This window comes from Dipodomys ordii, unplaced genomic scaffold (genome assembly GCF_000151885.1).
Source record: "Dipodomys ordii isolate 6190 unplaced genomic scaffold, Dord_2.0 Scaffold41, whole genome shotgun sequence".
NCBI classification, from domain to species: domain Eukaryota; kingdom Metazoa; phylum Chordata; class Mammalia; order Rodentia; family Heteromyidae; genus Dipodomys; species Dipodomys ordii.
The window spans coordinates 7,439,577-7,467,116 of NW_012267257.1; the positions used below are offsets into that span (position 1 = coordinate 7,439,577).

A 27,540-nucleotide genomic window follows, 5' to 3' on the forward strand; every position below is an offset into this window, starting at 1 on the left:
TATTAGAAACAATAACAATTCTTTATCTTAACAGCTGTCTTGATAGTTAGTAGAAACAAACAGGATATAACTTTTGATGATGGGTAGAGGTTGAGAACATTTGGTTCCATACTCCTGGGATTCAATTCCATCACCATCCTTTATAATCTGTGTAATCTAGGGCAAATTACTTATCCTCTTCCATTTCCTCATATGCTTGAAGAGGAGTAGTAATAGTTTATCATGGGATTAAGTTAAAGATTAAATGAGCTAATAGGTGCAGAGTTCTTAGAATGATTACTAATGCAGAATATTATTTCTATCCTCACAGTAGGTTGTGATCACCAACCTCTGATGTGTTAACTGGTAATTCAGGAAGAGCAAATGATGAAGACCACTAAATCTGAAATTTATTTCTGTGATTTCAACTCTAGCAGTACTAGCTGAAAATGTAATTGTAAGTCACTGGTACCAGCTGCAGCATTGGAAGTATACATCCTGGTGTTGGGTCAGCTTCTTCCTGCATGAGGTGACTTCTGGTTCCACTCTCCATGGTCAGAGCCTTGGAGGTCTGAGTTTCAGGTAACTGCCAAATGTTTTCCTGAGAAATGAGTCAGAGCAGATGCTCTAAGCACATGGAATAACTCATAAAGAAGGAAAAATGACCAGTGACCCATGCAGACACTGTGTGGCTGGATCCTGGAGCTCTTTGAAACCTTTAGAAAGCTACTCGAATCATAGTAGAACCTATATCAGTTTGCTGGTAATACTCTTTTCAGAAAAAGCATATTGAACAGGAATAGTTCAGCATTAGGATTTGGTAAGTTTGAGTTCTCTTAACAATAATCCATTAACTCTTACCTTCTAAGCAAAAGCCATCCTGAACAGAATAGCCTGGGTGATTGAATTGTATTTTTGCAACTTTACCTTTTCCCATAGTATGCAAGTGTATATGAATGTATTAAGTGAAATATAGTAGCTTCAAGGGAGGACTCAAATAGCGTAATTCCTTGGAAAGGCAAAGTCAAAATTCAACAAAATAAACACCACGAGGCTGGTACTTGAAAAGGGTAGATGGATGGTGGATTAAGGAGAAAGGGGAAGGCAACTGAAGAGGAGAAGAGCAGGAAAATGCAGTCAAGAATTCAACATATAGCCTACAAAACTAAAAAGAGTCAAGAATTCAACATATAGCCTACAAAGCTAAAAAAGAGTCAAGAATTCAACATATAGCCTACAAAGCTAAAAAAGAGTCAAGAATTCAACATATAGCCTACAAAGCTCAAAGGAGTCAAGAATTCAACATATAACCCACAAAGCTCAAAAGGGTCAAGAACTCAACATATAGTCTACAAAGCTCAAAGGAGTCAAGAATTCAACATATAGCCTACAAAGCTAAAAAGAGGGAAGGGATGGGGAAGGAAGGGTTAGGTGTGAATGTTGAAAGGGGTGACATAATCAAAATGCATTGTATTCATAAATTGCTTTGTTAAGAGGAAACTCCTTTGTACAACTATTAAAGATAATAAAAAATTAAAAAAAGAAAGTTCAGCATACGTTTTCTGCCCTGTTGAGGGGCACTGAGTGTATTTAGTTCTTGGTCCCCAGCAGGCCTACATTCACAGAATGCACTTAGGTAGTGAAGAATGAATTCCTCACCCAACTGGTAAAAGTCCTTTTTCTTGACACTGCTTTGTGGTCAAGGACCTTTTCAAAGTACTCTTGTCATTGTTAAAGTGCTCTTCCATTTGAAGAGCTGCAGGAATTCAATGAATCCTCTACTTCAGAGCAGCTTCCGTATCCCTTCAACAAAGACCAGGTCCTTGATGGATGTTGGTCTACCAAAAGAGGGCAAATAAATCTGCAAATCATTTGATTTGTTATTGCCAAAAGGAATTGAACTGCCTTATAAAAATACAGTGTGGAAGAATGCATTTAGAGCTTGAGATTTGGTGCAAATGGTACAGTGCTTGCTTAGCAAACTAGAGGCTCTGACTTCAATTCCCAGAACTGCCAGAAAAGAAAACAAAAGATAGAACGAAATTAGAAAAGAGTCAAGAGTTTTTATTTTTCTTTAATATATGGACTTGGACCTGCCAAGTGATAATAAAATAGCAGATGCTCAAATTTAAAAAAATGGTATAAGTTATTGGCAAAAGGCTTTAAACTAGTAATGGTATTGGCAGAAATTTTCATAAGGCATTTCCTATTGGAAAATACCAAATGTAGGGAATTCCTGTTCACACTTGCTTTCCTTCCTCATTCTCTGTGGAATTGGGAAAATGCAGCTGAAAATGGAGAGGCAATTTGCTACTTAGAACTGAGAGCAGGAGTTCACAAATTCTCCCCAAACTCTTTGTCCTTACTTTATTTTGTTCATTCCGCTTTTTATTGTCAAGGTGATGTACAGAAGGGTTACAATTACTTGAGTAAAGTATATTTCTTGTCAAACTTGTTACCCTTTCCTTCATTTTCCTCCTACCTTCCCTCCCCTTCACCCCCCCCACAAGTTGTACAGATCATGTCCAACATATTATCTTGTATATATCGCTGTTGCATTGGTTCCTCCCTTGTCCTCTGTCTCATCATTCTGTTGTTCCCCTTCTTACTTAAAAAAAAAAAGTATTTTGGGGCTGGGAAGGTGGCTCAGTGGTAGACTGCTTGCCTTGCATGCATGAGGCCCTGGGTTTGATTCCTCAGCACCACATAAGCAGAGAAAGCCGGAGGTGGCGCTGTGGCTCAAGCAATAGAGCGCTAGCTTTGAGCTGAAGAGCTGAGGGACAGTGCCCAGGCCCAGAGTTCAGGCCTCACAACTGACAAAAAATAAAAGTATTTTGAATACTACTGAAGAGCTGAGGGACAGTGCCCAGGCCCAGAGTTCAGGCCTCACAACTGACAAAAAATAAAAGTATTTTGAATACTACTAAGTTTTGTAAAATAAATTTTTAGTGCATTTAAAAAATTGTAAGGCTGACCTACATAAAGACATAGTCTACATTTTCAGTTAATTTAACATGAATGTGATATCAATTGAACTTGGAGTTTCTTAGAAAAGTCTGCATAGTACTTTGCATATACAGCTCTGTACACAGGCTATGTGGATAGCTCTTTTATATTGTAGAATCAGGAAGAAGAGGGTTCTACCTCAGGCATGTATCATTTAACTTTTCCACAACTAGCATCTTTTTTTTTTTGTTCTTCTTGTTTTATGTAGTTTCACAGAAAGCCTTCTTTATTAAATGTGTTATATTGACTTTCCTTAGAATTGTGGTTGAACATAATTTATCCTGGGTTTCAACACTCAAGGGCATCAATCTATTGTTTTCCTTTTCTTCTTTCCTTCTTCCATGTCTAGTGCATTTAGTTTACTTTTGGCTTTCATATTATTTAATTTAATTGTTTTAGTTGGATAAGTCATATTCTTCTACGATTTAGAAGTTTCTCTCTTCTAGATTTTAGGCATTGATTCTCTTAAATGCACTTGATTGATGGTAACTACAGTTATAATACCGAAGTACATATGTGAAGATGGAACTAAGGAAACTAGAAAAGAAGAGTGGGTTGGAAGAGATGGGAGAGAATGATGAAAGGGGGGACATTAATCAAGATGCATTGTGCACATAAATTGGCACATTGAGTTGAAACTCCTTTGTACGACTACTTGAAGATAATAAAAATTCAAAAAAGCTAAGTGAATATGTGTTAGTCAGCTTTCCACCTCTATAATAAAACACTCAAAGTAATTGATTTATAATGAGAAACCAGTTATTTGGGCTCCCAGTGTTAGTTTTCAGTCCCATTGGACTTGTTACTTTGGGCCTGTGTTGAGGATGCACAACATAGTGGTAATGACTGCTGGGGGAAAAAATGCTCTCCTCATGGCAGAAAAGCAAAGCGAAAAAGAAAGGAAATGTCGTCCCATTATTCCTTTAAATGGCATGTCCCAATGATCTCCCACTAGGTTCCTTCAAATAAAAAGGGTTTTCCCTTCCCCTCTCCCTGAATAGTGCCACCCCCCTGGACCTTTTGGGCTATTTAGGATCCAAGCTATAGTTGACATGGATGAGTTTCATGATGAAGCAGTCATCTAAAGGTCCAGTAGTAACAGCCTTTGGGAAGATGGAGCAGGAACTTGCCCTTCAAAACATATTTATTCCCAGAAGAACAATTAACTTAAGAAATGGAATTGCTATACTTTCATTGTTTTTTTTAAATGCATTCTGCATAGCAGGTTTTTGCTTTTCGTTTTCTTCAGAGACAACTCCACAAAACTCCCAATAGCTTTAAGTTCAGTTGAATTTCTTTTTTGGTTGATTAGGTAAGGGACATCCTAGAGAATATAGTTAAGTAGTATATAAAGTAGGTGGATATAGAATAACTGGAACCCTAACTCCTGGTGGGAGCATAGAATAGTAGAGCCATTGTGGAAAAACAGTTTGGTGGTTCCTCAACAAACTAAATACAAGGTTGGGTGTGAGTTATACATGCCTATAGTCTCAGCACTTGGAAGTCTGAGGCAGGAGTATTGTGAATTTGAGACCAGCCTTGGCTACATAGCAAGACCTTGTCTCAAAAATCCAACCCTTACCAAAAGCAAACAAGCACACAACCTCAAGTCTCCAAACTGAAACTTCAACAACACCAGAACCAACAGCAACAGGACAGAATAAAAAACAAACAAATTGATACCCCTAAATACAGAGTTAATCTATGATCTGGTTGTTCTCTTGGGTAGATGCTCAAGAGAACAGATAACATATCCACACAGGGGTTATCTACAAAAAATATTCATAGCAACATTATTTCACTATGTGAAAGAAGACAGACACAAAAGGCCATGTGTTATATTATTTCATTTAAATAAACTGTTTAAAATAGTTTAATGCAGAAGCAGAAAGATAAGTGGTTACCAGAAAGTGAGGTGAAGAGGAAATCACAAGTGATTTGCAAGTCTTCTTCATTGTGTGGTTCCTTGATGAGGTATTGGAAATGTTCTAGAATAGTTTACACACTAGAATAGATGGTTTACACAAAGTTAGGAATAAACTAAAACCTAATTTTAAGATTAATAAAATGGTGACTTTTTTGCATATGGATTTTAACTCAAAATAATCTAATATATAGCTAAAATATTAAATATATTGTCATTTTAATTATTTTCCATATGCTTGATTGGACAGAATTTTTTTTTATTTAAAACTTATTGCTCAGGCTGGGCATGGTGACTCACCACACAGTGGTCTGTGCTTGTAATTCCAGCTATGTGGGAGGTATGGACAGGAGGATCATGGTCTGTGGTGGCCCGAGCAAAATGCAAGAGACCCTATTTGAAGCACAGCTAAAGCATGCAAAAGGCTGGAGCCATGGCTTAAATCATAGAGTGTTTGCTTCACAAGGGCAAAGCCCTAAGTTTAAACTCCAGTACAAGAATGAAAGAAAGAAAGAAAGAGAAAGAGAGAGGGGGGAGGGAGAGAGAGAGAGAGAAAGGAAAAAGGAAGGAAGGAAGGAAGGAAGGAAGGAAGGAAGGAAGGAAGGAAGGAAGGAAGGAAGGAAGGAAGAAAGGAAGGCAGGCAGGCAGGCAGGCAGGCAGGCCCATTTATTTGGGCCTGTCATCATCACAAAAATAGGGATTTGTAGCTCACTGCAGAAAAAATACTACTAGATCTATTGGTCATATGTAATATACTCAAGGAAACTCAGTTTAAACATTTCTAAATGGGCTTGCCATTTTGTTTTCTTTTTTTTTTTTTAAGGAAAAAATTCTTGAAAACCACTAGCTGGTACTGGGTGTGCAGAGAAAAATAACATATACATGTTGGAATTTCCTGGGGAATTAAAGAAATGTCGATGCTTGTATTCTACCTTGAAAAATCCTATTTCAGTCTAAGTGATGGCCAATTTAATCACATTGGGCTTTGAAAAATTCCCTAGTGATTTTAATGGGTACTATTTAATTCTTTTTTTTAAAGAAAGAATTAAGGGTCATATCATCTTTTCTCTTTGGAGTATCAGAAGTTATCCTGCTTACTACCTCTGGAGCCTCTCAACTGGTTTTCACATGTCAAGTCCTTAGCCAGGAATGGTAGGACCTTCCAGAACAAGTACAGCAGCAGTGAAGTACAGCAGTGCTTTGCCAACATCAAGTCTCTGTCCCTGAAAAAGCCAAACCTAACGAGGTCTGAAAGGAGCCGTCTACTGCCAGAAGAAACCAATAAGACTTTATTCTTCTCTTGTAATTTTCTTGAGGCCATTTAATTCTAATTGATGATGGTATACCCTTTTATGTAACCTCATTTCTAAGGCTTGAAGTTTCACATGCAACAGAACAGTATTTTGTAATGACCATATTCAGATTTAAAAAATGCTTTTGGGGCAGAGTATACCTCCATTTGTAAAAGAATGACTGATGCAGCAAGAGCAAAGATAATATGATTTATATGTATTTGATCTCTAAAAGAAGAACAGAGAACATTTTTTATCTCTCTTCTTGGTGATATGGAGGTTTGAATCCAGTGCCTTGTGCTTACTAGGCAAATATTCTACCAATTGAGCCTTAGCTCTTTTGTGCTTCTATAACGTTTCAGAGAGGGTTCCATGTATTTGCCATGGAATGAGTTTGGATGGTGATCTGCCTACTTCTGCTGTCTGAGTAGCTGGGTTTATAGTTCTGAGCCACCACATCCAGACTTATTTTTTTCTCTTAATATTTGTAGATATACATGTTTGGCAGACTATATCTTATCATCTTTTAAATGTACATTATTTATTTTCATGAAAAGACTAAGGTATATCTTGGTCCAGTAAGGCAGCTGCATCACACTTCTGTTGTCTAAATCAGATGTTCTCAGGAGACATATGGTAACGAATGGGGCAACTATTGGTTGGTTGTCAAGACCAGGAGTAAATGTTGACATTCATATGGAGTGGGTAGAGACCAGGGATACCATGAAAATCTTACAGGGCTCCAAGATGGGGCCATGGCATCAGCCATCTGGCCCCAAATGTCAATAGTGCTCTGTTCCAAATAAATACTTTACCATTAAATTGCATTAATTTACATTTACTTTGCTAATAAATTACAAAATAGCTTTATAAAGTTTAAATACAGACTCCTATGTTAATATAAAATTCAAAAGCCCCAACCATCCCTCCTTCTTTGCCTGTTGAAATTTTGTTTTCAACAAAGAATACTATCTTACAGTTCTATGTCCTTTGGATTTTTTTTGTGCCATTCACACCAAATACTCTGTATTTAAACAACAAGTATTGATGCAGTATTTTTGTGTAAAGTGAAGTGAGCATGATAATATCTTATATAAATTCTACCTTTGAAGAGCTATAATAGGATAGAGGAAATTACACATTTGCATGCAGACGTACTATACAATAGAAAGCACTTAAAAGGAACTGCTTGGGAAATTAGAAGTGATGGTAACTCAGAACTGAGCATCAGCCAGACTTTCAGAGGGACAGAGGAAGGTGTTAAAGGGGACTTCAGGTGTGGTGATTAGAGAAAATCAGTTTGCTTGAGATGGAAATATGCCAAACACCACCATAACGTGGTATCTCTCTCTCTCTCTCTCTCTCTCTCTCTCTATATATATATATATATAGAAGTTAGGGTTTGTTACCTCTATGGTTACTGAATCAGAATCTGAATTATTAATGTGATTCTGGTTATCTACCTATAGGCACATTACAGACTGAGAAACACTGACTTGGACATCTGACGGCTTGCCGAGGTCTCTTTTTCCTTGGACTATTGCAATGGTTCTTAACTCTGGGGGCACATCATAATCACCTGGAAAATCTTTAATAAAATACCTTCTAGAAAGAGGACTAATTTAATTAGCTTGGTATGATGCCTGAGCATTGGTATTTTTCAAAATGCCCCAGGTGATTACAATGTGCAATGAAGGTTGAGGACCACTGCATTAAAACAATGAGCTTCTATGTTCAATTAGTAGAACAAATTTATTAAACACATCTATTGGCAGGTCACACAGGTCCTGAGAAAAACAAACCAAATAGGGATTAGCAAGATGAAGCAGCAAACACTAGTGGGGGGTCTGGTGTGTGTGTGTGGTGGTCACAAGGACTGGATAAGTACGCCAAGTTGTTTATGTTTAGCTCTCAGGGGAGGGCAATTCAGTAGACATAACGAGTCCTATCTATGGGTGATCTGGTATCTCCCAAGAAGTTGGCTCCATTTGTGTGCATCAGAAACAAGCTTACGGCTGTGTTCAGGGGCTCTAAAATTGAATTTCGTGTGTGTGTGTGTGTGTGTGTGTGTGTGTGTGTGTTTGATACACGGGCAGCTGCCTTAATTGTGGTGTCATGGAAGTTAGTACTGGATATTTGCTTGTAGATCCCGGGAGCAGAGCCAACTCCAGGCTCCAGGCTGGCTCTGCATCAGTCTTAACAGAATAGTTATGGTTGCCTTTGTGGGAAATTCTTCAAGAAAGCACATCTTTAATACCAACCCTGGCACCACTGCCCTGCAATTTTCTAAGCCCTCCCAGTGATTTCACTCACATGATCTTGCTGTGGATCTCTTTGTTGGAGATAGGCTTCTCAAACTTTAACATGTACACACATCACTTAGAGGCCTTATTAAAACACAGACTGAGTAGTGGGGCCTGAAAATGTTCATTTTTGACAAGTTTTTGGATGTTGTTCTGTAGACCACATTCTGAGTTAACTGTAGATTAATGTTGTTCAATATAGTATGCAACTTTTTTCCTTAGAAACAAGGAAAAATAGTTTTTGTAGACTACTATTTTTTTTTCCTTTAGTGTTGGGGATTGAATACAGAGCCTGTGCTTGAGCTTGGCAAGTGCTCTATACTCGAGTTATGTCTCCAACCTACATTTCAGTTTTCAATTGTTGACAATTTACTGACCCAATTGAGATGCACTGCGAAATTATAATATTCACTAGATTTTGTAGTTTTATTCTGAAAAAGTGATGTGAGATATTTCATCAATAGTTTCTATTAGATTCATTATACTGATTTCTTTGTGCTGATAATATTTTGTATGTATTTGGCTAAATAAGTTATGTTTTAAAAAATAAACTTCATTGGTTTCTTTGACTTTCTAATGTGGCCATTATAATTTAAAAATTATATGTAGTTACATTATATTTCTATTGGTTTCCACAGTAGAGCTTACTTAAAAGGAAAAACTTATTTAAAAGGAACAAGTCCAACAGTATAATTCCATAGAAAGAAAAAGTACCAAAGTTCAACAAAATGAACACCAGGAGATGGGTATTTGAAAGGGGTGTGGTGCGGTCTAGGGGGAGAGATATAGATGAATGAAGGAAAGAAGCAAGGAGAATGCAGTAAAAAAATTCAATGTTTATCCTACAAAAGTAAGAAAAGTAAAGGAAGGGGTGGGTTGGGAGGATGGGTGAAAATGTTGAAATGGTTGACATTGATCCAGGTGCATTGTAGTCATAAACTGCTTTGTTGAATGATGACTCCTTTGTACAACTATTTAAAGAGAGAAAGAAAAAAAAGGAAATGGGGTCTTGGAAGATGGTAGAGGAAAAAGGAAGGAAATAATATATGGGATTAATATTGATGTTCATTAAATACATGAATGGACATGTCATGATGAAACCCTTTAGTAAGCACAATTAAATATATGCCAATCAAATAATAAAAAAAACTCATGAAAATTAACCTTTTTTTAAGACTTAGGCTTAAAAAAGAACCAGGAAAAAGTTGTTGAATTGGAAAATATATGTAACAGCAGTGTGCTCAGACCCATTTCAGTGAGTCCACCGCTTGAGGGCCAGTGGCAATGTTTTCATCTAGTTCATGGACACCAAAACTCCTTTTAGCAGAATCTCACCTTTCCTGAGCAGAGTCCTTTGTCTTCTAAATGGTTTCAACCTCATTTCCTTTACAGCAAACCAATTTGTTTTGAAGCTAGGCCTTTCTAGGCAATATGGATTTGGGTTTGAGTCCTAGCTGTGCAATTGGCTACCAAGATTGGGAAAATGTTCTTATCCTCAGCTTTCCCATGTATAAAGGGAAAGCAAAATAATAGTCTACACTGTTGCTGACAAAGTTAAAAAAAATCTGATGATTTGAATGGAAGATGGCTAGAGTTTTTAGCAAAGAGCCACTATGGACATTAGAGGAGAACAAACTCACCATTTCTACAGGATAGATCCAGATGCCTTCATCCACTGAAAACCACAGAAATTGTTGAAACAGAATAGGCTTTGTATATTTCAATGCCACAGCCTAAAAAAATGCCTCACACAGAGAATTTGAACTCAAGACCAGGCAAATATCTTTAGAACTTAGCAAATTGCAAACTTCTTTCATATTCATGCAGTCAGTGTATAAAGCAATTTTCAGGTCAGAAATGTTAGACTCCCTAGGTTCTATGGTAGGGTGTCTCGATTTTCGGCGCTGCTCATATTTTGGACTGAAGAATTCTTTGAGATGCTGTCCTGTGCATTGTGGAATGCAAGTCCACATTCCTAATTGCCACCTACTAGACACCAGTATCAGTTCTCAGTGTGACAATTAAAGTGTCTCCAGTCACCAATGGATGTTTTCTAGGGGACAAAGTCATCCCTGGCCAGGATCACTGCTATCAGAGAATGCATCACACAATCATAATAGTGTGATAGCTATACATGTTCTGATCACATGCTTGAATAATTTTTATCATAGATAAGCAAGAATATTTACTTGGATAATGCATGGAAGTCCTTTTTAATTACAGCAAGTGACTTCCTACTATGTGCTATATCTTTGCCATGTATATTCTCACTTCATCTACAAACAATAATGCAACACTTATTTCACAGATGAGGAAACCTAGCTTCAGAAAGAGACTTTTTAGCAAAACACAAAGCTAGAAAAGTAGCAAAAGCTGGAATGTGAAACCAGATCTTTCTCACTTAGAAGCTTACTCCCCCTATGCTATGCTGTCTGTGTCTTTTGGTTTTATCTTTATGGTGAGGATTTTTTTTTTTGTCATTAGGTTCAAAGATTTATCAGCATGAATTATTGGATAGGGTAGAGACCAGAGCCTAGAGATTAACTGTCCTGTGTGGACTCATCCTTTACCTTTTACCCTCAGTTGTATGAAGCAAATGAGAAAAACATCTTCATTATTAGAACCACATGCATTCTCTACAGTGCCAGATTCCCTCATAGAAATGAGAAACTAAAGACAATGCATGCCTTGAGAAGCCTTCGGTCTGGCTGGAGACAAGATGAGCACATAATAAACAAGTTGAAAATAAAATATTTTAGGATATACCGGGTCAGCTATAGATAAAGGAAAACATCAATATAAGCTATAATTGACTTAGAATGCTGTGGAGAATTTCTGGTGAGAGACATGCAAAAATGAGAACACAGCTTGGGAAACTGGCTATTTACAAGAATAGATTTTAAATTTCCATTGTGAGTAAAGAGGTTAGATCCATACTGACTCTTCCAAGTCAGGATTTCTGCTTACTTCTTTTTTTTCCATACCCAAACAACAAATTACACAGAAGAGCTAGAAAAGTGACATCCATTTCATATATAAAAGAGGATCCTGAGAACATGACTTTAGCAAAGATGAAAAAAGAAAAAAAGAGCTTATCTGAGGTCACAGACTCTCAGAGCTGTAGGCCGTCTGGATCTACACTTTCATTTTATATAACAAAATGATGTCTCACAGAGAAAGGAGCTGCCCATGATTACATGGCTGGTATAAGGCTAGGCTGAATGTTTCACTGTTTCCATGAGGTGACAATCATGCTGGCTAAATTGACATCACCTCTTGAATTTACTAGTATATACTTTTGATGTAACCACCAATGACATCTTTTGACTATTCCTATTATACACTTATTACATTACCACCAGTTGCCAACACACACCCAGTGTTCAAGAGTCCCACTTAGAAGGAGCAAATCAACCTCAATCCTAAGCCCTAAACTCTACGATGCAATAGTAAGACCATTTTCAGGGTCACAGTGGTAAGAAAGACAAGTTCTTACGAGACTAATAACAAAAAGCCAAAAAGAATCCCAAGTGCAGCCAACACATTCCATTATACTAGATGGCTCATATGGTGGATAGAGTTAATTAGAAGACTGAAAACAAACTGAAATTACACATACTACTACTACAAAGTAAGTTTCCAAGAACATTAAACTATTGTATGCTTTTACACATTACTGGAGAAGAAGATTTTTCATGTATGCTTTCCATTTTATTGCAGTTCCTCCTAACACATAGTAGGTTACAAAGCTGTTAGTGGTGAACTGCCACAATTTTGTGCTGACTTCTGGGCAGGTAGGACAATATGATACATCTTTTTAGAATATTTTTCCTGCCCATCAGAGGGTGAGTACTAACCAGAGAACAAGGAATGGGTAAGCATACAAAAACATACTACAGGCAGGACATGACAGCCTACACTGGGGACTCAAAGTTTCCAACATACAAATCTTTGGGAAACAACTACATCTATCCACAACATCGTCACAGAGTATAGTTTCCCTTTCCCTTTCCCTTTCCTTCCTTTCCTTCCTTCCTTCCTTCCTTCCTTTCCTTCCTTCCTTCCTTCCTTCCTCCCTTCCTCCCTTGCTTCCTTCTTGGAAGTCTTAGGATTTAACTCAGAGTCTTGCACTAGCTAGACAGTGTGCTCTAGCAAGTTCCTTCCAGACACTTCTTTTCATTCTACTCTGCCTCCCCAACTTCCTTATGTGTGTGTGGTCTGTTATAAGTTCAGGTGCACAGCTCCAAGATACAGACCTCTTCTTACAACTCTCCAAGTGCTTTCATCCTTAAAGGATTTAAAGAACAGGTATCTTCTCATGACATAAACATGAAACAATGTGATTATCAGACATCAGAGCAGAAAGACACAATAGGATAAGCTAAGTACTTTTTAAATTAAAACTCTTCACACGAAGTTATTATTTTGGACTATATAGGAGAACAAAGAATGATTTAAAAATAAAAGGTTAACATGGGTATGTAGAAAATAGGTGTGTGGGGCAGGCACAGGGCATTTATTTTTATTATTTTTTTTTATAGAGCTTTGCCATAGGTGGCCATCAGTACTTGATACGAACTCTGCTAGAGAAGGTACCTGTTGAGCTGGGTGCTGGAAGCTCATACCTATAATCCTAGCTACTCAGGAGCTGAGATCTGAGGACCACAGTTTGAATCCATGAAAGTCTGTGAGACTCTTATCTCCAATATAAACTAAGAAAAAGCTGGATGTGGTGTTGTGGTTCAAGTGGTAGAGAGCTGGCCTTGGACACAAAGAGGGGCAAGGACAGTGCCCAGGCCCAGAGTTCAAGCCCCAGGACCTAGGGGTGGGGTTGGGGAAGGAAGGACAGGCATTTTCTATTTTGCTGGAAAACTGGAGATAAGAGTCTCATGGACTTACTTGTCAGACTGGCTTTGAATCTCAACCCTCAGATCTCAGTCTTCTGAGTAGGAAGGATTACAAGATGAGCCATTGGAGTCTGCAAGGAAATACAGGGTCTTTGGGGATATGCCTTTGCGCGGAGACAGAATTTACATTATATCATGACACTAAATTCCAGAAACAGACATTTGATATTCAAGACAATGACAGGCAGTTGGTATCGTTCCTATTTTACAGATGTGAAACCTACATCTGAGAGAGTAAATGTTTACTCAGCTGGTAAAAGACAGATGTTAGATTCGAACCAAAACTCTGAGCTTCAGCACTAGTGATTTTCAACTTCTGATACAATTACTTGTCTGTTTTGAAAATTCAGGGTAGCAGTGGTCAACAGATGAGGAAAAAAGTAAAATCATAGAGAGGATAGGAATGAGAGGGAAAATATATCTGGCAAGAAGGACATGGATGCAGGCATTCCTGAAAAAGAATATTTAGAATAATGTACAACAGAGAGGAGTAAAGAAATCTTTCTAAACTGATTTCTTGGTAACCTTGAAGCTGTAGGTCAACCAACAGGAAATATTCACTTGATTTTAACTAGAACACAGAGTTCCTGTCCTGTAGGAATATTTTAAACATCGTCAACAGCAACAAGTGTTCAAGTCAGCTGTTGAATTTCACATCTTCTACGGAGAAGGCTTCATGTCTCACGAGAGCAATGGTCTAACCCTGATACAAGAAGCAATATTTTTTGATTGGAGCCACAGGTGCCACTTTATGATCCAATATTTCCTGGGTGGTCTCTCCCAGGCTGTAATCATTAGTAGCGCTTTCTTTATGGGCACAGGCAGGTCTTAGCACTAAGGCTAAGTGTGGTTGCTTTTCTCTATGCCAATGCAGCTGCACTGCATTTGTTGGCATGCCCCAAATGCCCTTCCAGGAGCTCAGCATTACTTTTCTTCTCTAATTTTTATTCATGCCTTTTCATCAATGAGTGAGGGCCAGCTAAACAAAGCTGGAGTTTAGGACAAAATAGGGAGAGAGCCAGAGCTTTGGGACAGTAGACTCTTACTTTGAATTCCTTGTCTATTTGATTTCAGAAAACAATACCAACTGCCTTATGTGATTGTCTTGAGTATTAAATGTCTGTTTCTGAAACATAATGTAATGTTATAGAATTACTGTGAAATGAATTCTAAAACATGTCTGTTCAATAAATGCTTATCACTTTTCATCCAGGAAAACTCTGATGATTTTAGGTGTTAGGATATCATAAAAATGACCTTTACTATATCTTTTTTTAACCTGTATTATATTTTGACTCAGGTATTGCTGACATTGTATGATTTTGCCAAGTCACTTGAATATAAGCTTATTTTTGTGCTTTGTGTGTGAAATGTATGTCAGTTAATTTTTTTTGACACAATAGGGTTTGACTCAGGGTTTTATTCTTGCTACACAGGTGCTCTACCACTTGAACCACACTTCTGGTTATGGTTGCTTTTAAGATAGGGTCTTCCTTCTCTTTTTTTCCAGCCAGGGGAAAAGAAAAGTAGCACTTGATACATATGCAAAGACTTTTTGCCAGAAAGAGTAGAGGGAAAAACAAGCTAGAGAGTTGATTTCTATGTTTGTTTCTACTTATAATTTCCTTCATGTCGTTCAAGTTGGTGAACTGCTCTACTCTACATTTGACCTTAGACACCAAGGAGCATATGAAAAAGCAAAGGCATTAGATTTTCCCTACATTTTCACTCTGATCCTTAATCTTATTACATTAGATCATAATGCTTTTGGTTACCATCAGTCCTACAGATAACTGAAGAAGGGCTATAATGCCACCTTAAACCGCACCATACAGCTCCAGTGTTTTCTACTTTGATGGTTCTCAATCGTAATGTTATAATTGCTTGTGTTCTTGGCAGCATCAGCCACATACTGTAATTATAGTCAAAGCTCAGCTGTGCTTATAATATACCCAAGCAGATAGAATTGTTTCACTTTAAACACAGATATTTTACCTCTTCTGTTGGAAACTGAATATGTGATCAAAGAAGTCATTGTCATAATATACATCTATAAGCAACAGTTTCAGACTCTAAGAAGCCAAAAAGGAAAAGAAAAGAAAAGAAACCTCAAAGCCACAAACATCATGATGAAAAGAAACTATACAAAACACGATTGCCACCATAACTCTTAATTTGAAAATCATGGGTAGGAAAGATCCTGGAGTCTAGTGTTTTGGTGATGACTGTGTGTCTTGCTTGCTGCACAGGACATGGCCAAGAACCTCTGGCCAGGCAGCAGGTTTATCATGGTGGAAGAGTTTGCTGTCTAGACACAGAGTCTGTGGGACATCTATTCACCTAGGTACCAAGAATATCCATTCTACAGAACTGCTCTTTTCTTTCACATATTTATATATTTTTTTATATTTTATTTATAGTCACTACATGCCAGACATCATTCTAGGTGCAAAGTACAGAGTAACAAAATAGTAATTTCTGTCTTCATTGCATTTAACCCGGATGTATTTTAGATCTATCATACGTTTATCTACCTGGGTGAAAAAAAAGAAAGCTTTGACTTCATTGTGAGTGATATAAATTCATCCATATTAACTTGCATGTCAAAACTTCATTTAATCACCTATCAACTGAAACCCAGCATCTTCTTGGCATGTGACATGGGCCACATATCTTACAGAGAGAAGAATGGAGAGTAAGTGGAACATATTGGGTTAAGTTCACCAGATCCATATGTAATCAATTATGAGGTTACCTTCCAGCCTGCTGACAGGAGCAGAGTCATCATCGATCTTTACTGTGCCTCTCCTTCGCTTCTACAATGCCTCTAGCCCCGAATGTGTAATAAGTATTTGACACTCTTCAAACTGCCCTGCATTGGGAACTTTAGTGACAAGAGCAATATAAGAAACCCAAATGTGATTTTGTAAAAGGTAAGCCACATCCGGGCACATGTCTCCTGGTGGTTGTATTTTTAAAATATTTCTTAATTATTCTGATTTTGTTTTCATTAGGTTAAGTTATGAATCATGTGCATAGGGTCAATCAGCAGATGTATGTAGTGCAAATGACAGTGTCCTGGGTTCTGAGATTTCTAAGAGCTCAGACTAGGCCTTCAGGAAGTTTGTGAATAATAGTAAGGAAATAAAACATACTTGGAAATGAAATTCTCTTCTATTTGGTTATCATTTGAGTTCATCAAGGAATCTTGTTTTTCCTATTTCATGTAAAAGTCAGGAAGCTTATAATAAAGTACTAACAGGGATCTGGGTATTTCAAGCTGGAAAATAGTCACTGCTTAGAGATGCATGAATTACCATGATGCATTATTTATACTTCATTCTGCTTATCTAAGGACAGATACAGCACACTTCACTGACAACATCTTCACTCTGCAGTTGATGGGTTACGAATCATGGTAATCTGTCTTATCAGTACCTCTATTCCACCTGTCTGCCTCCTAGTGAGAAGCAAGAAAGGGGTACAAAGAAAACCTCTCCAACACTTGGCATCATTTGGAGATTAGGTTTGCATGTGAGCCAGTAAACACTCACCACTTGTTCGAGTGAGAGAGAGCCAACACAAACATTATTTCCGTGGAAAGGATCATGAAGATTTGTGTTTACTTATTTGAATCATTTGGCGAATCTGTTATAAACAAGGACACTATCAAGAATTCAGTCAGCTTCAATATCAAAGCCCAAGGTCAGTGCTGCTCTTTAATGCATATCGAAGTTCAAGTTCGTTGTAACAAAGAAACACTGCCATTCACTCTAAGACACCATCCCTGCAATGGCATACTCCCCTTACTGTGCCTCCTTTAACTCTGGTGTCAGCTAATAAGTCCTTAATGTTGAACATATCTGAAAATAAAGGAATGCTTCAAGCAGAGACAATGGTTCAGCTTTTGCAAGGGCACTGGTGAGTTACCAGTAGGGCTGACGTTAGTCTCTTAGCAGTTGAAGGATACCCTGCAATGTATCCCAATGACCCTAATTCCATGACCAAAAATAGTTTTCATTACCTGAAAGAAACTTTTTCTTGGAAAAATATTATAAGCAGTTATACTTAGCAGTGGACAAGAAAAATTTCTACTTTTGTATATCATTATCTCTCTCCTTTCACAGATGGTGGCTGAAGGGCATGTTGGAAATGGTGTGATAGCCAAAGTAGCTATTAGGAGAAGACTAACTTCTATGTTATTCATGCTTCTGTGAATGTCTGCACAACTGTTGTATTAAACACTTAGCATGTCCCAAATACTTATTAAGTACTGTAGAATACAAGAATTTATGTTATATAATCCTTAACTTTAAGGATAGATACATGTTTATATGTATAAAAAAGAGAAAGGAAAGAAGGAGGGGCTACAGATATTCCAAGGCTGAGGAAGAATGAGGAAGACTTTTGTGAAACATATCTTACAGGACAAAATCTAAAAAGATCATCTCAGACTAGAAGCAATTTTGGGTAAAGGAGATATAATGATGCAAGAATGCAGGAAATGAATACATGGGCCTATGATGGTTAATCTTGATTGCCAACTAGACTGGATTGCAAGATTTCTAAAAGATGACTAACATTCTCCTAGGTATGTCTATGAGGGTGTTTCCAGAGAGGATTGGTGTTCGGGATAACAATTAAGGAGGCAAAACCTTCCTTGAAAATGGGTAGCACATCCAATCGGCTGGGTACCTAGAGGAACAAAGTTAAAAGAAGGAGGGATACAGACAGGGATGCGCAATCTACTTGAGAATTTTTTTGTTTTAGCTAGAAACTCAAGACAATTAATTAACTAGTAATTAATTCAGCCCACACAACCCAGTGAATTCCAGGAAAAGTACTAGGATACACACTAAAATACCGGAAGATCATTATCATCATGGAACAACAAAGTTTCACCAAAACACAGAAACCTGAAAATTTGGCCTAGTGGATTTGGGGAGTTGATGTTTGAACTTACACTTACCAATGAAGAGAAAGTTGTCAAAAGACAGGAGAGACAAGGTACTATCATTTAAGAAAGAAGAGATAGCTTACAGGAAATCAGGATTTTGAAGCACAAGACAATTTAATTGGAGAGGCAAGTTTAGCCTCTTACCATTGTAGTCATAATAATTTAAAAAAGGATTTATAAGCCAGGCACTGGTGGCTCATGCCTGTAATCCTGGTTACTCAGGAAGCTAAGATCATGGTTCAAAGCTAGCCCAGGCAGGAAAGTCTGTGAGATGCTTATCTCCAATTAACCAGAAGTGGAGGCCTGGCTCTAAGTGATAGAATGATAGCCTTGAGTGAAAGAGCTCAGGGACAGCATCGGAGCTCTGAGATGAAGCCACATGACTGACCAAAAAAAAAAAGGAAAGGATTTATAGAGAGTCTAATTGAAGAAATCTTGGAAGATATTAAAATCTAGATTCTTTAAAGTTACAATTTTTAAAAACATGAATCCATAAAATCATATATGAATATACATATGTGCTCATATGCATGCACACACACACACAGACACAAACACACAGACACACACAGACACACAGACACACACACACACTCTGAAATAAAGAATATATATGAAGAAGAGACCATATCTTTGGTGATGAGTTATAGTGACAAAGGACTTTAGTCACTGCTGTTTGTCTCAATATAAAAAAGGCAAGACAAAGCGGGGGAAGGAGAAGGATTGGGTCTGGGGGGGAGGGGGGAGGCTGGGAAGGGATGTGAAGGGTAAACAAAAGGAGGAGGCTGCAATGCTTGGTAAGAAATGTACGCATTATCCTGCCCATGTAATTGTAACCCCTCTGTACAGTATCTTCACAAATAAAAAAAATTATATTGAAAAGCTTGGTGTGGTGGGCCTTTACTATAGTCCCAACCATTCAGGAATCTGGGGTAAGAAGATCACTGAGACCAGCACTTGTAGTCAGCTTGGACAAGATGTTAAAACTGTTCCAATTAAAAGTAAAATGTTTTATTTATTGAAATTGCTCATTTTAATAAATAATACTTATTGTGAAAAAAAGGCAAGACAAAAAAGAATAGAAAACAAACAAAAATTTCCCAGGGATTTGTAGAAAGAGATAGTTTTCTAAGTTCAATAAATAGTTGTTGAACTGATGAACCTTGTTTTCCTCTCGGCTTTACTTAACCTCCGTGCACAAGCAAAATTGAAAAGATAAAGAAACACCTTTGTAGAGAAGTTGAAAATAAAGCTTGATTTTTATTATTTTGCTTGCTTGAAAGATTTTGTCAGTCACATTTCCTGTTACTAATATCCTAAGTAAAGCAGAGAAAGGATAGTAGCTTGAGTTATGCTAACACATGGAAAACATCACCGAAGATAGTAAAAAGAAATTCTTACTAGTCCCCAAGCTTGCATTAAGACTTTGCAGACTCTGGGATGCGCTGTCAAGGGTAGGTGATATGGCTGGAACAGAAGAAGAAAAAAAAATCATTACTCATTTTTGTTTAAAGAGGATGATGATAAAATGCACGACCCCCATTCATAAATATCATCCACTTGAAAAATTAAAATTATGCCTAGCCACTAAAAAGACAGAACAATTCGAGCCAATGGAAACCTGGTTTTCATGACCACAGTAGGCATAATGACAAAAATATCTCCCTCTATCATTTGCATCCAAACTTAGTCTTGCTCGTGAAAGTGAGAAGGAATATACATTCTTAAAAAAAGTGTGAAAACCAGCTCAACCAAAATGCTTATTATTATTATTATTACCAGGAATAGAAATACATGTGAAAAATTCTGGAAGTGGAGAAAGAAAATGAGCGAGAACAAAATTAGAAAAGAGAGACAGAATTTTCTGAAAGAAGTCATGTATTAGAAAGGTATGTATAATCAGATTGGCACTATTTATGGGCAGCATTAAATCATGGACCAGATTAATGCGGTTTGCTTTGCCAGCATCTCAGCTACAAAAATATATAGCTATTGTTTGGCCTTGGTGAAAAAAAGTATTTCTCTAGGATTGTCTAGAAGATCAGATTTGCTCTGGGTTATTCTTTGAGGGACAACATAGCCTAGGTACCAGGCTTTACTTCAAAGCCACTGAGGCTGTATCATGAAATGTATATTTTGTCTTTTGATATTTCCTGACATACAAGTTCTTAAAATTTTTGGAATCACCAGAGTGAGCAGTATATTTGTAAGGTAATGAATTGGCTAGTGGCTAGGAATTTCATTTCTTAGAAGGGAGACCCAAGGAAAAAAAACCACAGAGTTTGGTCAGATGCCAGTAGCTCATGCCTGTAATCATAACTACTGAGGAGGCTGGGATCTGAGGATGGTGGCTCAAAGACAGCCCAGGCAGAAAAGCCCATGAGACTCATACCTCCGATGAGCCACCAAAAAAACCCAGAAGTGACTCTGTGCTCAAGTGGTTGAGTGTTAGCCTTGAACTAAGATTAGCACCCAGCCTGACAGTATTGGGACTAGTGTAAATTTGAGAGGTAAGGGGCCTCCTTGGGACGTCTTCTAGTCATTGGTGGTATAACCTTAGAAGGATAGTTGGACCGCAGCTCATTCCTTTGTATGTATAAGCCATTAGAAGAGTGGTTCAGCCTATTACTTGTGATTAGTATCTGATTCTGGGGGCAGCCTGTGGAATTGAGCTCTCAAACATGGAATCTGACACTATGTGCAAGGAATTAAACGGAAGCACAAGACAGAGTTGGTTGCCAGAAGGGAGAAATATCACACATTTTGGTGACTAGAGGTCAAGTGCTCTGTGTTATGAGTGTGTAATCAGAGCAATTTAAAAGAAGCCCTATTATTCTTTTAGATTACTGGTAATTTTGTTTCAGTTCACATGCCAAAAATCTCATATATGTATATACACACATATATATCAAAACAGAGGATGAAAATGAAGATTAAATTTGAACTTGGCAATGAGCTGACCCATTACCGTCTCTGAATCCAATCCAGTCCACCTACCCCAAGGTACTTTCATAAAATCTTCCCAGTTGCTTAAATGGTACAAAAATAGCTTATTGATCTGTTATAAGTAATATAAAACTGATAGATGAAGTTAGAGTCATTCCCATTAAATACTGAAAATTCTAATCCTTAACAGTTGTTTTTTTCCCAGTCAATGTATCATGGAAAGTATTTTCTCTCTGCAAACTAGTTTTTGTTGAATTAATATTTTATTAACATTTTTGGCAAGTTAATATTTTAAATAGCCAGTGCATCATTTGAAATTGCAAGACTTTCAGTTCTGAAAGTTTTTATTCTCTTGTGAAATTATATCAATATGTCTATTTTTACCAATATTTTCATCTGAAAAGGCTCATGTACTCCCATGTACAATAAAGAATTATAACAAAAGGAAACAGAATAAATGATATATTAAGTATGAATAAATGATATATTAAATATGAAGTCGTAAGGTTACTAGAAAGCAAAATGTCATTTATTTATTTATTTATTTTTGTGACTGGTCTTGGGGCTAGAACTCAGGGCCTAGCTGCTGTCCTTGAGATATTTTGCTCAAAGTAGTACTCTATTACTTGAGCCACAGTGCCACTTCTGGATCTTTGGTGGTAAATTGGAAATCAGACTTTCTCACAGACTTTCTTGCCCAGGCTGGCTGTGAACTATAATCCTCAGATCTCATATCCTGAGTAGCTAGGATTACAGGCATGAGCCACCAGCACCCAGCCCCAAACTGCATTTTATAACAATGCTATTAAGTCTACTCACTGTCTTGATCCCCAAGTCTTTATTATGAGTATCAGTAGCTCTTTCAGTTCCCAATAATAACACTAATTTCTCACTCTGAATTAATGAACATTTTGTTTCATTATTGTTAGCCCTGATCTGAACATTATATTAATTTGAGCAAGTTTCAATAATTTTTTATAGGTTTTATTGTGAATGACCTGCTTTATTGGTAATTATTCACTGTTTAAGAAAGTTTAGATAACTAAAAGGAAGAGGAAATTAAATTAATTCAAATATTGATAAATAATGAAAGAAGATTGGCAGAACCAAGTTTATAACAGATATTATTATGATGATTTCATGTATATATACTTATTTTCAAACTTATGAAGTATTTTTTATGTTATTGTGGTCATTAATTTGTGATGTTGAGCACTGAATCCAGGGCTTTGTACATGTTTGACAAGTGCTCTGCCATTGAGCTATATCCCCAGCTCTACAGTGTTATACATTAAATATGTGCAGATTTTTAAAAATATGAGTCACATCTCAGTAACATGGTTTAAAATACATTATTGAGTGGCACACAAATATATATGTTATTTTGGTCAAATTATCTAGCTACTCGGTCTCAATTTTCAAACTGAATCTGAAAAAAAATGAATAGATTTTACTTCCCTTGAAAATAGACATCTGGTGTTTTCCCCCTTATGGCACATTTGGTGACATTTTCATTTAGTAAAAACCCTTTCTCAGCTAACACTGTCTATAGTATGTGATGGATCAAGACATGAAAGGAACGAGTGGCTTCCTCGTGGAACAACCAAGATTTATGCCAGTGCTGAGAGAATGCTGCTTACAAAAGGCTCAATAAACGAAACCGGGCTGTCTTAGCAAATGGAGGTGTCACGCTCAGTCATCAATTTTAATTAGCTTCAAAGCCATGTTCTCCATGTCCGGAAGTGCTGAGTAGTAAGGAAAAAAGCAAACAGAAGATGATGGTATGCAGAAAACCTCCACTCCAACAGTAACAAAAATGAACAAGGCCATCACAAACTACAGGCTTAGTTACCATTTGCGGGAATCACATTTATTATCTATCCTCAATATTCAAGTATCCAATTGATATATCTCTAGGGACTTTTAAATACCAGGGTTATACAATGAAGTAGCTTTAGTTCCCGACCTCCAGTTTTCTGGATCAGAGACCTATCAAAGAAAATCTAGAAAAGCATTGGAAGAGCAATGCAGCGAGCGTTAGCAAATATGGACAAGTTTCCTGGGGAAGGTGAGTCCATGAGACAGGTATAAGTTTATGATAAACAAGTGATGAGAAAGGGAAAAGACAGTTGGGCCAAAGGTGCTGAGCTAAGACACAGCCGGAGTATGTACAGCTGAGATCTGTTGGTGGTAGATTGAACACGCGAATCAGGGTGTGTTGCGCTAGGAGTAGAAGTGGGAACATATTAGGGTACTCTTGTCAAAGAACTTCATTTTGATTCTCCAAAAGCTGGGGAACTAAGGATTTTCTGTGATTTTAGAGGGCCTTCACATGTGAGACTAGTCCAAGAATAGGATCCAAATCTAGAAGTAACTGAACTCTAGTTTTTTTCTCACTTTATCCAGCCTGGTACTCAACTTTCCAAGGGAAGCATTTATCTGGAGCTTATTTTCTGTCTGTAGAAAGGAGGACAGGTATCTAAATCAACATAAAAAATCTGTATCTTCAATAGAAGGGATTTGTAAGTGCCAGATATACTTATTTTTTATTATTACAATTGTCCTCATTATTAAGTAGCCACTACTTAATAATGGAATTTGTCTTTTCCCATGGGGTTTGGATGAGTGTTTCACACTTGCTCGGCAGGCACTCATTATTTGAGCTGGAACCGCAATCCTCCCAAAGAGAACTAGACAATACTTTACATTGGATTTTGTGGACTAATATTGTACTAATGAGGACAAGATGGTGTCATCATAAACAGCATGAAGGTTCTCCATCTGTTTGTAGGCAGTGGGGTCTGTTTCTCTAAGGTTCAGCTAGAGAAGGAATACCATCAGTTCCAGTTCTCCAGTATTAGTACGGGAGCGAGAGTGGGAAGATCAATGTTCTGACAAGTGCAGTAATTCACTCTTTGTGCAGAAATCGTGCTTAACCAGCCTCTGAACAGATATTGCAAACACCTGTAAGCAAAACATTCTATACCATTCTATACAATGCCAGGAGCAAGCGCAAGTGAGGTCCTTTGCATGGTGTCTGGCATAAGATAAGCATTGGGAAATGCTTATTGTCTGTCCTGTGAGCTCACAGTGATGACAGAGCTGCAGCTGCTGTAACTGCTATGGAATGTTGATTTCAAGACTTCCTGAGAGGTTTTGCTTTTCCCTCAGGTTAATTGCTCTTTATTAAGCAGCTGCAAGTACCTACTTTTATGCCCAAAGGCAAATAAGCAAGTAAGGTAGGACCCTTGTAATTGCTTATTTGCCTTGGACAGAGGCAGATAAAGAGAAATTAGAAAAGCTTCCAATTTTGGATTTGGGAGTACATGAGAACCAATAAAAAGAGTTTATTCTCAGAAAATAGTGTTTCTCCTTGGAAATTCAAAATTTTTTATTACTTTCCCAGTCTTTGGAAGTCTATTTATTTCTGACCATACTTTAGAAATGTCCCTGCTCTTAGCCTCTAAAGCTCCTTTCCTGACCCAACATTGCTTTCTCCTCTGTAAGTTACAGTCTCCACTACCAAAGGATATTGGAGTTAAAATCCTTACCCTTTTCCGGCTTGGCTTGCCAAAGCTCAATTTGAGGCTCAATGTTTGACACAGTGGTGCCATGCCTTGGACCATCCGGCTACCTCTCATGTGGGAAAAATGTTTAAAATCTCCATGTAAGAGCTGAAGTCTACATTTACAGTATTGCTTTAAATATACTGGGTGCCATACTCAGCACTCTCGGGAACGGGCACAATTACTAGCCACCACTGAGAGGTGAAGGCTTTAATCTGGTTTGCTTAACTCAATGAAGTTATGATTCTTGTCTGAGGCTACCCAGACCAAATTTGAACTGGAGCTAGATTCTCATTCTCCTTCAGTTTCCCAAGCTTGCCTGATCAACAAGAGCTTCCTTGGAGTTTATTGAATGTTCATCCCAAGTCTGTGACTTAGATTTTTTTTCAGAATCTGAATCATTAGGGCTGCCCAGCTCAACTCCCATCAATTTGTATGCTAGCAAGGTCCTATGAATCTATTTGATTTTTCCCTCCCACCTCCTCTTTGGCAGGTGACTTTCCAGACAAGAAATACATTTGAGAATCTCTTCTCTAAGCTTCCTTGTTCTAGCAAAAGCCAGCTGTACCTCCTCTTTGTAAGGTTTCATTTAGAACTTCCCTGTAATAAGCCTCCATTAGAAGGCACTTTATAAATTAGCAGACTGATGTTGAAGGCATTTTGCAAATCTATTGACAGGAATAGGTTGCTGAGGCTTTGAGCAGAAATCCCCTTTGGGGTAAGTTTGTGAAGAACCTGGTAAGACCTAGTTCTTGCAGCCAACACCCCTCCTTTTAGTCTGTGATCAGGTGGTATTACCCAGATGACCCTAAGCCTGAAATAGTCCTCTTAATTATGATGACCCTTGGCCCTTTAAGTCCAGTGACAGCTTTAAGCTAGAATTTCCTTTCCTTTGTGGCTCATTAGATTGAATTCCCTCTCACCGTTTTTTCTGAACTAAAGTACATTATCTGCATATGGTATGACTCTTGGCAGCTTTGAAGAAGCCTGTGTAATCTGAAAAGAAATCCCTGAGCCTTTCAAAAGGGCAATTCTACCTCTGCATGTCTTCATGGCTAAGTGCCTCTTGTGTATACTAACAACGGATAATGTGACACACGATAGGAAATAGAGAATCTGAACAAACAAAAGAAGCAAACTTGAAAGGATGCTGATAGCTTCAGGTATATTTTAATGCTAAAACATCTGCTTGATAATCAAATAATAAGTTTGTAAGAGAAGCTAGGGACAGGAAAAGAAGCGTAGGCGTATGTAAATAATCAATAGCCATGTTTTGCTCCCTATGTAATTTTGAGGGTAGCTAGGCCTCAAGGCAGCCAAGGTTAATGTGTGGTAAGAGATCATGAAGACATTTTCTTTTATTGTGAAAATACTGTAAAATTACAGGGGCAAGATAATGAGTACATTTCTTATCAAGCATTGTTGCCTCCTCCTTTGTTTCCCCTTCCCTTCCCTTCCCATCTCCCCTCCCCCCTCCAGCGCCAAAGTTGTAAAGTAACGATTTGTACATCTCATTGTTGCAATGGGTTCACCTGTATCCCTATTTAAACGATTTGTTTTTTCCCTTCCTCTCCACAAATTATGTATTCCCACAGGACCTACCTGTAGGAATATATAGAATATATAGAAGTGTTCTAATTTGAAGCCTCACATATCCCTTTCTTGTCTGGTCTGCTCTGCTTGTCAAGTTTTTTTTTCTTTCTTTCTTTTCTTTAAACTCACAAACATGGTCCTGACATAGGGTTTCATTCCATATGCACTCAGGACGTCTGTTCATTCCATGTGCACTCAGGACGTCTGCTCTCATTTAAGCACAGACATTAGAGCCGGTTTTCTCCACTGCAGCTCTCTGCATAAGACTAGTGAAAGATGCACTGTGTTTTGGAAAACACCTTGGTGGTGGTGTTTCTGCGAGTACAGAGAAGTACAGTTCATCTAAATGCTGGGTCTCAGCTTGCCTCAATCTCCCCTACATAAAGCATCCCTGTGATTCTCTTCCTACTGATACAGGGCAGTGAAGCTTCCTGTCTGGATGCCCCACCTCAAATCTGATCTTCATTATGGAGAACAGCTGGGGGAGTCAACCACAGGCCATGAGCAACAAGCAAGTCCTCTCTGCCACGTGATAGCAGGAGCCTAGATTAATCGAGGCAAAGCTCCAAAGGAACAAACACAATCACAGGTTGACACTGAATCATGATCAATCCAGGGAAGGCCAGTCAGAATTACGGGACTGAGATCAAAAGGATAGATCAAGAGATTATTACAAGATCAGGCTGAAGTATGTGGAGGACTGAAGTGTCTTTTCCCTCATAATGTTGTTTTTAAATGCTGTAACTACCTGTGGCTTCACTAACTGAAAATGACAAGGCAGATTTAATTCAGTCTGGAGCTCCAATGGTGACTCATGGGTGGATGGTGTGTTGGAGCTGGCATCTCTTCCCGACTTTGTGTTCAGTGTCATCACATCTTTAACGGGCAATTAAACCATAGCTGAAATATTGATACTACAAAAACTGGCAAATGGTGTAAGATATAGGCCTTTCATCATCCAACACTCTGGAAATTCTACCCACTTTTCATGAAGCATCTATTTGTTCCACTTGGAATCCATCTCTTGATTGCTTGTGTTTCTTTCTACAACACTTTTAAAAGACTCA

The 27,540-nt window shown here is 37.9% G+C and overlaps 1 protein-coding gene across 1 annotated transcript in view; it reads right to left on the minus strand.

Moving 5' to 3' along the window:
* Window positions 1-27,540, minus strand: part of Ghr (growth hormone receptor) — a 125,996-nt gene that overhangs the window by 35,338 nt on the left and 63,118 nt on the right. Inside the window, exon 2 of the mRNA XM_013018643.1 lies at window positions 19,770-19,835. Within this exon, the coding sequence (XP_012874097.1) occupies window positions 19,770-19,835 (66 nt within the window). The remainder of the gene's footprint in view (window positions 1-19,769; window positions 19,836-27,540) is intronic.